This window comes from Stegastes partitus, unplaced genomic scaffold (genome assembly GCF_000690725.1).
Source record: "Stegastes partitus isolate 25-593 unplaced genomic scaffold, Stegastes_partitus-1.0.2 Scaffold1733, whole genome shotgun sequence".
Lineage (NCBI taxonomy): Eukaryota > Metazoa > Chordata > Actinopteri > Pomacentridae > Stegastes > Stegastes partitus.
Window position 1 is genome coordinate 87,485 of NW_007579464.1, and position 11,662 is coordinate 99,146.

Here is an 11,662-nt window from a genome sequence, read left to right on the forward strand (position 1 = left end):
GGTATTTTTATAAAAGGTCATTCATTCTCATACAGTGTTTAACCATAAAGTTACACTTTTTTCTGTGGTCAAATCAGCAAAAACACAATTATTGTACAGATGTTTTTTAAAAGAATATTTATATTATTTATATTTGTTATTTTAAAGAATAATTAAATACATTAATGACTAAAATAGTTAAGAATGTTTTACTGTTATTTTACACATTTTCCTTTGTTTTGTTAAATGACAGAAAATTTCTATAAACATTACAGAAAAAGTGATAATTTGCACATTGTTTGTAAAAGATCAAAATGGTAAATAATGTCCCCAAAAAAATCTGTATTTTTACAAGCAGTAATTTGTTCTTTTACAGTGTGTTTGTAAAATTACAGTTTTACTGTATTTAAATCAAGTAAAAAAATATCAGACATTTACTTGGACTTTGAAACATTTTTTGCAGTTTGGAACATCACAATGTACCATTGTTTTTCTGACCATACATTTTCTGACACGTTGCTGCCAGATTGTTATCTTTTTTTCGTTATTTTTTTAGAGCATGTTTTCTTTAAAGTGTGTTTTGGCTGAACTGGTGCTCACTCAGGTCGTCAGAAGAAGGTTTTTTTTTTTTTGGTATTTATCGTTACATGGAAAGCAACCACCAGTTGGTCTAATATTTTGAACAGATACAGATTTTAGTCGTTTTAAGGGAAACTATTTAAAGTGAAGGAAGTAGTGTCATCGCTGTGAGCAGGGTTTGAACCTGCGCGGGGAATCCCCATTGGATTTCAAGTCCAACGCCTTAACCACTCGGCCATCACAGCTGAGTAACCTCACGCCTAAATGCTTGCTGGCCACAGAATGCACGGCAGTGAGACGAGCTCCTGATAACACTTTTGCTTCCAAAGCTACTCGTGTGGAGCCTGAACAGATTAGTGTTACTGTCAGGGCTGGAATACAGCAGCAATGCTTTAAAAGATTCATGATGAATGACCTGCAGATTGAACTGTTTCATATTGTAGATACTCGTACAGTACAGACGTTTGGGCAGTTTCTTGTCATGTTGTTGTACTAAACAATGTGAACCAATAGACATGTAAACACTGCCTAGTTCCTCACCTGCAAACAGTCAGCTGCTGGGTGATAGCTTACAGTCCAGGATCTACCTGTGGAGTTATTCTAATATCTTTTCAGCTATGGACCTTCGTGAGAAGGTTTTGTACATTGAAGACTTAAGGCTTTGGCCACCTTTAACACAGATTTTTCACAAACGAACAAACATTTGTGTTTGGGTCTCTCATTCACACACATTTTATGTCCCTTTAAGGCAGGCTGTGACCCCTCCAGTCCAGACTATAGGTTCCTCCTGTGTTTTTCATAAATAAAGCGGTATTTCAGTGTTGACAGTTTATTTCCAAACATCCATCCATCCATTATGTGTACACTGCTTAATCCTCACTAGGGTCGTGGGGGGGTTGGAGGAAACCGGAGAACCCAGAGAGAACCCATGCTGTACGTGGAGAACATGCAAACTCCACGCAGACAGATCCCGGTGCCCTTCTTGCTGTGAGGCAACAGTGCCACCAACTGCGCCACCTTGCAGCCCCTATTTCCAAATATAACTGTCTAAATCCATGATCAGGCATTTTTTTTTAACTTATCAATATTATAAATCCCCAGTTTGACCCTTTGTTAACATCCACTGTCACACAGGTGCTGTAAAGGAGAATGCAACATACCCAGTTTAGAATATATCCCCTTATAAAAACCTGTTTTAATCAATCATTTGATAACACAAATTGCTTAATGTTGATGTTGCTGTTTTAATCAATAAACATTTCATATACAATTTTAAGTCAGTGCAGTTATATCACAAAGACATAAACACACTGTCTCCTATGATCTCAGTTTGGAACATCCCATGAGCCCCTATTGGAGGTCATTAACCTCCACAGAAGTCTTTGTCATGGTGCCGGTTGCTAGCAAAACCCCCACAATGCCCTCTGCTTGACAACATGAACTGCATGTAGTCTGAGTGACGCCTCCTCTGGTCTCTACAGTATTAAACAATAAGAGGCTCCACCTGGTGGAACAACCAGGTACTACAGCTGATACATTTTCATGTAGAGAATGCAGGTTGTCTCCATCTGTTGGAGCTTGTAGAGCCACAGTACATCCTACCCTCTAACACTACATTCAGACAGTGTTCTACTGGAGCTTTACAACAAGGTTCCACCTACAGAACATTAAGGAACAGACTGGAGGCCAAAATGCAGCTTTCAATATACTGCAGAGATATACAGTTGTCAAGAACATTGGGTTGAGTACTTGAACAGTGCATTATTTTGGGAAATGGCGTTGGATTGAGACTCAAGATTGGCAGACACTATTTTTAATCTTAACTGTAATAAACTATGACCAGCAACAGAGGTAACCAGCACAAGAGAAGAGGCCACTCAAAGTTATTGAACATCAGACGCTGTGAGCAGGGTTTGAACCTGCGCGGGGAATCCCCATTGGATTTCAAGTCCAACGCCTTAACCACTCGGCCATCACAGCTGCTGGACAACCACTGGTCAGCAACCAGATCTGACATATACTGACAGTTATCACACGTACATATGTCCCACTGTTTTTCAGTGTGAAGCTCTTTTTTAATAATCTGACTGAAAGGATAATGATGATAATGACTTTGTTTGACAAAGTGCGAAAGGAGCAGGAAATCAAATAAAATAAGAAAATAATAAGCCAAACATCTACTGTTACAAATATCATCACTGATACTGAGGCAGTCGGTGGAGAAATTAATCCAAAAAGTTTCCATATTTCTTTGCCCTTGAGGAAAGACAGTCCACATTACAAGTAAATGAAACCACTTGCCATTAATTATGCTTAGCAAATGAGATTATCCACAGCTGTCAGACCACACACACACACCGGACAGCGAGCGGCTGCTTCTCACTCCCCCCCGCCATGCCTAATTTCATTATTCTATTAAATAAGGTTCATTAACAGAGGCTGGATGGAGAAACTTTGCTAATAAGGTTTAAAGCATTGCAGAATATGAAGCGATACAAGATTCCTGTTCTCATTTATGTTCGAAACTGTGGTCTTCTGGCTTCAAGGGAAAAAAAGGGGAGTTGTTGTACTTTGTGTGATGCATTTACAACAGAGGATAAAATTACATAGAAAGAAATGAGCTTAGAGAGGAAGCTGAGAGTCATTGAGGCATTAGCATTAAAATCCAACATGGCTTCCCTGAGTGGATTTCAGTCATACTAGCAGCAATGTACAGCTGTTTCTTGTCATTTCATGTCTTTCCCATTCCTGGATTTGATTTTATTGTCATTAAAAACCAAGAAAAACCAACCAAAAAAAAAACCACTCACCTGAGTCAGTCTGTGTCTATGTCCTTATTTGTTATTTGAGACCCAAAACTAAAGTTCTGTAAAATATTTTGGCTATTTTGACAATTTCATGTTTGATGAGGACACAGACAAAATAGTTTCCAGCAGATCAGAATGACTGAATGACGTCAGCAGAGGACAACCCTGTAATTAATATCCCTTGAAAATGGAAGAAAGTGCAAATATAAAAAAATGAGAGCGGTATTATGGCCTAAGAAAGTTCCTGTAAGTGTAAAAGATTATTAGAAATGTACTTGTTGATTGTGAAATAAATTGGTCAAAACTTCAAATAATGCCCAAAACTGAAATCTGTATTTTTACCAATACTAATTGGCTCTTTTACAATGTTCGACCATAAGATGACACATTTTTTACTCCATACAAGTCAGTAAAAATATAAAGATTTCAAAGGTATTTGCCATTATTTAAAATAAATAAATAAATAAAAAATCATATGAAGAATAGAATCATTTATCAGCTATTTTACTGATTTAGGTGTTATTTAAGTTTGTTATATTTCTTTATAACAGCAATTTTATAGATATTTGCTGTTGTTTTTTGTTTTGTTTTTTTAATATGTAGGTTAAAAAAATCAAAAAATGTTAGATCTTTACCTGTTTTATTCATTTGTTGCATTAAATTATCGGTTGTAAAATAACACTTGCTGTATGTAAACATATCGATTTAGCCCGACTATTGGGGGTTGACATGTAAATATCTACTTTTTGTGACTAGTTACAGTGTTCAACCATAAAATGATAATTTTTTACTATGTTTAAATCAGCAGAAAGGCTCGTTATAAAATAGATTTTTGTTGAAATCTAAAAGAAAAAAAATCTGTTAAGGAGAAGTAAAAAAAAAAAAGTAATTTAATTACATAGTAATTTTCCATATTTTTACTGTTTTGTTAAACTACAGCTCGTAATTAGTAAAACTGCAAACAAATGTATTAATTTGCACATTGACTGTTAAAAGAAGAAGAAGAAGAAGAAGAAGAAGAAGAAGAAGAAAACAACCAAAAAAAACTAAACAAAGATCAAAATCTGTGATCCTCACCTTTACATTGTGTGACCATAAAATAACACTGTTTTGTTGTATTGAAATCAGCTACAAGTGTTAATCCTTTACAGGTATTTGTTTTTACATGTTACAGTATTCCACCATTTCTTAACATATTATTTTCCAGTGTATTTACCCGGAATATTTACACTCCGTTATGCACGTGAGGGCAACTTCCTTGGTAACTTTTCATTATTGACATGAGCCAGACATTTGTTCTGTACAGTATCACTTCTCCCCCGACCCCATCCCTTTTTTCAAAAATACTCATGTATGCACACATAGTTTACGCTTTACATTTTTAGCCAAAACCAGCTGCCACAATCCACATCTAAACTGCTGCACAAACCCATTTTGCAGATCAGCTTTGTGAATAAGACTGCGGGTATATCAAGCAAACAATTTGTCACGTCGCCACTTGGTTGACCTCCAGTTCAATCACAATGGATGTGAGTTGATGCAGTGCTGATGTTCGTGTGTCTGTGAGTGAAGGATGAATGAAAGTGTAAAAAATGACAGAAAGTAGGACGAGGGTTTAACGCAAAGACAAACAGTCATAATCTCCTGTTTCTGAAATAAATGTCTCCATTAGTTGTGATGATGCAGCTCATTGAAACACCTCCAACCTCCACCTGCCTTCAGAAGCTCAGGACTCACATCATTACATCCACATCCCATCTCAACCCACCACTTAATGGCATCACACGCCTGATATCACTGCGAGGTGCAAGGTTAATGCACAGTAGTTTAGTCTGCGCTCTTCATTATTCTGATGACTTTTAGTTTGCACTGCGCTGCCCTCCAGAATCTCCGGCTGTAAAAACAGGCCAAACAGGCAGTAAAACTACCCACCAGAGAGGCAGAAAGCCTGAAAAACATCCATATTTCACCTCAGCTCGGAATTTCTCAGCTCTTTTTTTTTTTTTTTACTGCAATATAAAGTCCTGCCCCTCTGTGGAAACACAACAACCGTGAAGACACTGCAGTGGGCTGTGTTTTTCAAAATGGTCAAATCTGATGCTGTTTGGAGCCAAAATAAGAATAATGTTAACAGCTGGTTCCTGTAAAAACAGTTGATGTTAACCGAACAAAAAATGTTCCCAAAACGTTATTTCAACAAGTGACTCGTTTAAATCAGTGAAAAATCTGATTGGTAACTTTATATTAATGCCCTGCAATATTTATTCATTTGTTGCATTTTTATCAAGCGGCAATATTTGACACAAAATGCAACCTTTTTCAATTCAATTATATTTTGAATTAATCATAATTAATGTATTAAAGTCCCATCCCTAATATAGATGTATATACTTATATTCATCATATATTTGTATTTTTTACATTTTTAAATTCATAATTATATTTATCGTGTTTTCGAAAGCAATATCTCTGTTTAATTGAGATCTTTGTTTAACTTTAAAATATCAGATACTGTCTTTGTTGACTCATTTGATTTGATTTCTGCACATTTATTTTTTTTTGTTTGTTTTTTTTCTTATTTGCTGCTTGTTGTCTTTATAAAACTAGAATTTTTAAAATTATTTTATTCCAAAATGCTACCAAATGTGTCAGAAAACAATTGCAGCTATTGTCCTGGAACTCACACATGTATACATTTAATTATGGCCTTAAAAGTGAATAATGAAGTGTGTTAAAACTGCACATTACTTTAATGTTATCCTATGATATTTACAGCTTCAGCAGGCTCGCATTAATATTTCATTTAGAACATAATTGCCAGTGCAGGTCATATTTCTGTGTTTATCTCTGTATGTGGGTTTTATTGTTTCCCACGAGCTCCGCTGAACAAACACCAGATAAATCTAACGGCCACTAAATGGGGTCAGTTCAGGGATCAGCCGCACATCTATTAGGATGTTTCCTGAGGCCAAAGTCAGAAGATGTGGAAAGTCAGAGGGAAGGTCTGCACATAAAAGGAGGTGAATGAACGCACTTTGGGTTTTTAAATGGGGCGGATGGTTCCTAAAGTTTAAGCTTTCTTTGTGCAAAAATCCCTCCTTTTGTTTTAGTTTGTTTCTGACAACTCGGGTTGCTTTAGTGTCACATTGATCGAAACTAGACTCATGCTGAGAAGGAAGGTGACTGAAAATTCTTACAAATGTCCTGTGAGCTGTGTTTTAGTATTTATCTATTTAGATTTTTGAAACTCTTGCTCTGTCCTATAAAGATGCAACGGTTCTGACTATCTGTGTGGTCCATTTAGAAAAATGTACAAAATTATGCAATAGAAGAATGATCTTTACTTCCACAAAGAACCAGCAAAACAAAAAAAAACAGAAGAACCATCAAAATACATTTTGTTTAGGCACCATAAATAGCGATCCAAACACCTGCTGGTTAGTGTTTCCATGTGATTTAATATGTGTCAGTCATGACCTTAATGTCCTTGTGCTGAGTCAGCATGATTTATTAGAGTTTATTCAGCTTATTTTTCGTGCAAAGACTGGAGGTAGGAATGGCATAAAACCTGCATTCTCTAAACAATTTATCGGTTTCCAGGGGTACAAATAGATTAGATTAGATTAGATTAGATTAGATTAGATTAGATTAGATATAATTTTATTGATCCCTTTAGTAGGGTACCTCTGGGAAATTGTTCTACTAGCAACAACACAACACCAACAAGACAGATCAATCAAGAAAAAAAAAAAAAAAAAAAGCTGCAAACAAGGAAACAAAAGAAACAAACTGTTAGAAGGAAATTGCATTTTTAGCAAAATTACTTAAAATTCATCATTATCATCTCTAACACAGCGTTTCATCACCTTCTGTCACTCATTTATCGCCAGTCAGAAAAAGAAAAACACTTAAAATATCTCTGTAAATCCCAATCTGGCACAAGCAGGAATTATTTTAGGTTTAAGTGTGTTTTTTTAAACTGAAATCAGCCACTTGTTTCCAGTTAATACTGGCACCAGCTGGTGGATGTTTTGAAATCTAATGAAAGCTGTTCAGGCCAAAGGCAATGTGACTGGATTAATAAGACAGTTTAAACCCCTCGATGCTTTTGATTGGAAATCCTCAGTTCTTATCACTTCACCTTTCAATAATTTTTGTTTTTTTTCACTCTGTTCATTTAGTGGGAACTCTAATTGCCTCCCTGGACTCATGCATTAGATTCACCATAAATGTTCTCAGCTCAGTCACTTCCACCATTTCTGCGTTTGGAAGAGAATAAAACACTAAAAACATTCAGAATCGTGACAGTAATTGGGCTCATTTCAGACACACAGGGTGATGAAGTCGTGCAGAGTTTTACCTTCATACTATGAATATTTCCAGAGTTCCAGGTCCTTGAAGTCCATAGAGGAAGGTCCACACTTATCACATTAATGGACTTTCTCCATCATTTCTGAGCCTCAGAACTTCATCAGTACAGCAGATAGACACATGACATTTTAGGATGAAAAACACATTTAAGTTCTGGTAAAAACTGCAACCAGATCAGTTTTACATCCATCCAGGAGTCACAGTTTAAACATTGAATCTGGTTGCTGTTCATTTTCTCTATAACCAACGTTGAACATCAATATTATGGGATGTATCATAGTTTGAAGAGTAAAACTGCAGCAGCTTAAGATACCTGGATCGCCTTCTAGACAGTTTCTAATACAGTCATATGTCAACACTTGGGAATCTTTTCTTGCCTCAAAGAAAAGACAAGCATTGATACCAAGATGACACACCATCACTGTCTGAGGCTGGAAACTGAACAAACTAATAGAACCAGAACTGAACACCATCAGAGGAGAATCTGAAAGACTCTCAAAGAAACTCTGAATGCTGCAAACTGGTTTGATTAATGAGATTAAGCTTATCGATAAAACATGTAAACATCAATGCTGTTTCTGTTTCTAGATCTATGATACCGTGGTGAAAATGTTTTATGATTTCATGATGCTCTCTTTCAGGACGGAGCCTCGTCAGTCCTTTGAAGCTCTGGGATGCTGGAGCATCATCAGCCGAGGACGCATACAATTCAAGTAAATCTATTTTCTCACTGTACACAACATAATTATTAGTTGTGTTGAACATTGTGACCTATCAAGTTTACCACATTGGAGTTACAAGTGATCTATTTGACAAAACATTCATATTACATCCATTGATGTTTCATTTTTATCCACTTCGGTGTCAGTCAGTTGGCCTACACTAAAAAACAGAATTTAACTGAGAGCACAGTAGATGGACGGAGGACAGGACTTGTCACTGTGTTTGGGCTCTTCTGATGAAAACATCTGCACTTATTCAATTAAAACTCTTTTAATAGTGAATTCAAAAGATGTGGATGACAGAATCTCCTCGTACAGTCTCTCTTCTTAACATTTGTTTTTAGGATCAGTCTGGAATATTTCACACTGTGGTGTTGCTCCAGATCTCAACATGAAGACAACATGGAAACATCTTTGCACATATAATACCAACATATGAATCCACATCAACATTTGGTGTAAATATCTAAAACCTGGATCCTTGTCTTGTCATATTTAACAGACGTCAGAGTTGGTAAAATGTCAACCAAAGACTGGCTTTATTAGAAATATAGATCCATCCACATATCTACACTTACAGGAACTTTCAAGGGACACAATAGCAGCCTGGATTTATTATTTTGCACTTTTTTCCATTTTCAGAGACCAATAATTGAAAATATGTCATATGCTGAAGCCATTAAATCATTTAATTCTGCTGGACACTATCCTGTCTATGTCCTCACCAAGTTTCAAACAGCTTCAGGTGTATGATGGCGAAGGTTTGAGGGTAAAATTACAAAAACTCCTAGTTCTCCCCAGATAATAAATCAGTATTTAATGAATTCTGTCTGAATTCTGGTTTCCTGAAACATGTGCAGTCAGAAATACTGAAAACATTTGCAAAGATGATGAAAGTTATGCAACATATACCTTTGCAGACGCATGTATGTACAAATTGGTCTTATTTTTTAAATCAAAATAGCCACGACTTGAGGCCCGGTGAAGTGGCCCATATAGAAATATCAATCTGCCAAAGTGTCTGACTTTTTAAAAACCTTAATGTTACTTCACATCTCCTGATGTGATTTTGATCTTTCAACAGGTACCAGCAGCTTGGAGGTGAAAGAGAATCAGGACGATGAAAGCCAAGTGGAGCGTGACCTCGTACAAAAGTATCATCCATCAACTTTTTGCACAACGTTCCCCAGACGTGCACCAAGAGGCCTGAAGAGGAAGCAGCCGCTGGCCGACGGAAAAGACCGGCTGCTCTACCACTCCACTTGTAAAAGAGCCTCCTGGGCCGTGACGCAGAAGAACGCCCTGGTGCAGCTGAATGAGTTACGACCGGGTCTGCGGTACGAGATCACGTCCAGAACCGGCCCGCTGCACGCTCCAGTGTTCTCCGTAGGAGTGGAGGTTAATGGTTTCTGCTACGAGGGCCAAGGATCAACAAAAAAGCAGGCCAAGATGAGGGCTGCGGAGGTGGCTCTCCAGTCCTTCATCCAGTTCCCCAACGCCTCCCAGGCTCAGGCCTCCATGGGGAACTTCACCAGCACAGCAGATGAACTGGATTTTACAGCAGATAAACTGGACATCCCATTTGAACCATCGCTGCTGCAACACTGCGACCTCCTGCACTGCAACGCAGCAAAGCAGGAGGTCTTCTCCAGCATCTACAGCCACACGCGACTTGTCCGACTCACGCTGGACTTGTTTTCCTCAACGAACCCAAAAAGAAGAGCCGTCAGCGCCTCACTCTTCGAACACCTGAGTGCGGTGGCGCTGCTCAACCAGCTGCGACCGGGACTCAGGTACATGTGCCTGACGGAGAGGGTCCACGGCCGGCCAGCCAGGAGTTTTGTGATGGTGTTGAGGCTGGAGGGGAGAGTGTTTGAAGGGTGCGGTAACAATAAGAGGACGGCCAAGGCTCAGGCAGCAGCAGCCGCCCTGCAGGCTCTCTACGGTATCAGTCTGGGACCAGAGAGGAAGTTACTGGGCTTCCAGGGCAGCAGGACCAAAAATCAGCTACCTCAGGTGAGTTCGTCTGGATTCTGTCCTACACCACTCTTGAACCCACAGATTGTAAAATGTTGTAACTTATAATGTTGGATGTACTTGAAATGTCAACTTTAATTCAGGCAACATAGAGTTCTTCATTTATTCAGCTATGTAGCAAAACTGCAGTCCAACACTTATGATATGTACTTCGGCTGTTTCTTGTAGAACTTGTGCAGTTAATAGATGTTAATGATTAACATGTCCCTGTAGGCTGAAGATAAGGGGCACACATGACAAATAAATAACATAAACAACCTACACAAAAAAGACACATATTGAGAAGTGATTTAAAAATGTGCTGCAGACCAGAACACCAGCTGAATGTGAGACACTGTGTGGGAAGATTTTTGCTCTTTTCAAGTAATCTGTGGCGGTAAATAACTCCTGATATGCTGCTCACAGTCATGACAAGAAGCAAAATGATCAAAAAACATTCGAGATAACCTCAAAATTCAAGATTACTGCCAAGAAAAGTAAAATAACCACAAGCAGATACAAATTGATCACAACAAGCTGATAAAATAAGCACCAAGCAACGCAAAATAGTCACTAAAAGATTCAAAGTGAGCACAAGAAGAAGTAAAAACTATCAAACCAATCCTAAAAAGATGCAAAGTGACCACAAATAGAATTAAACCAATCACAATGAGATGCAAAAAATATTATGAAGCAATGCAAAATAATCATGACCTTAAAATGACCTGAAAGAAAAATAAGATGACGACAAAAAGTTACAAATTGATCACAACAAGATGTAAAGTCACAAAAGAAGATTTAAAACAACCACAGAGAGAAAGAAATGAACCTTCTGTGCTGGAGTTTTTAACACAAATATGTTTTGCTGCTGTGCAGGACGCATCAAAAGCTTCTTACATTTCGGTGCTCTTACTATCCATTAATTCTTCTGACCTCCGTTACACAAAACATCACATCGACACCAAGATGATGATAAACTCTCTGATGACGGCTGCAGGTTTGAATGAGCAGCTGCAGACGCTGCATTTAGATTCTCCAACACATAAATCAGAAACAGCTCTGGAGCCTCAAATGTGTTTAAAATAACTGAAATATGTATGAAATCATGAAAAATTAATGTTACAATAAAGCGGCACTGTGGAAGTCTGTTTGTCCTGCAGACAATCATCTGATCAGTGTTTCTCAGCA

General features: G+C 37.8%; 1 protein-coding gene and 2 non-coding genes across 3 annotated transcripts in view; 1 reads left to right on the forward strand and 2 right to left on the reverse strand.

Moving 5' to 3' along the window:
* Nucleotides 1-11,662, forward strand: part of LOC103372323 (double-stranded RNA-specific editase B2-like) — a 39,920-nt gene that overhangs the window by 12,802 nt on the left and 15,456 nt on the right. Inside the window, exons 2-3 of the mRNA XM_008301932.1 lie at nt 8,378-8,449; nt 9,543-10,474. Coding sequence (XP_008300154.1) covers nt 8,378-8,449; nt 9,543-10,474 — 1,004 coding nt within the window. The remainder of the gene's footprint in view (nt 1-8,377; nt 8,450-9,542; nt 10,475-11,662) is intronic.
* On the reverse strand, nt 722-803 carry trnas-uga (transfer RNA serine (anticodon UGA)). The gene has a single exon. It is a non-coding gene; the product is annotated as a tRNA-Ser (tRNA).
* Nucleotides 2,457-2,538, reverse strand: trnas-uga (transfer RNA serine (anticodon UGA)). Its single transcript has one exon. It is a non-coding gene; the product is annotated as a tRNA-Ser (tRNA).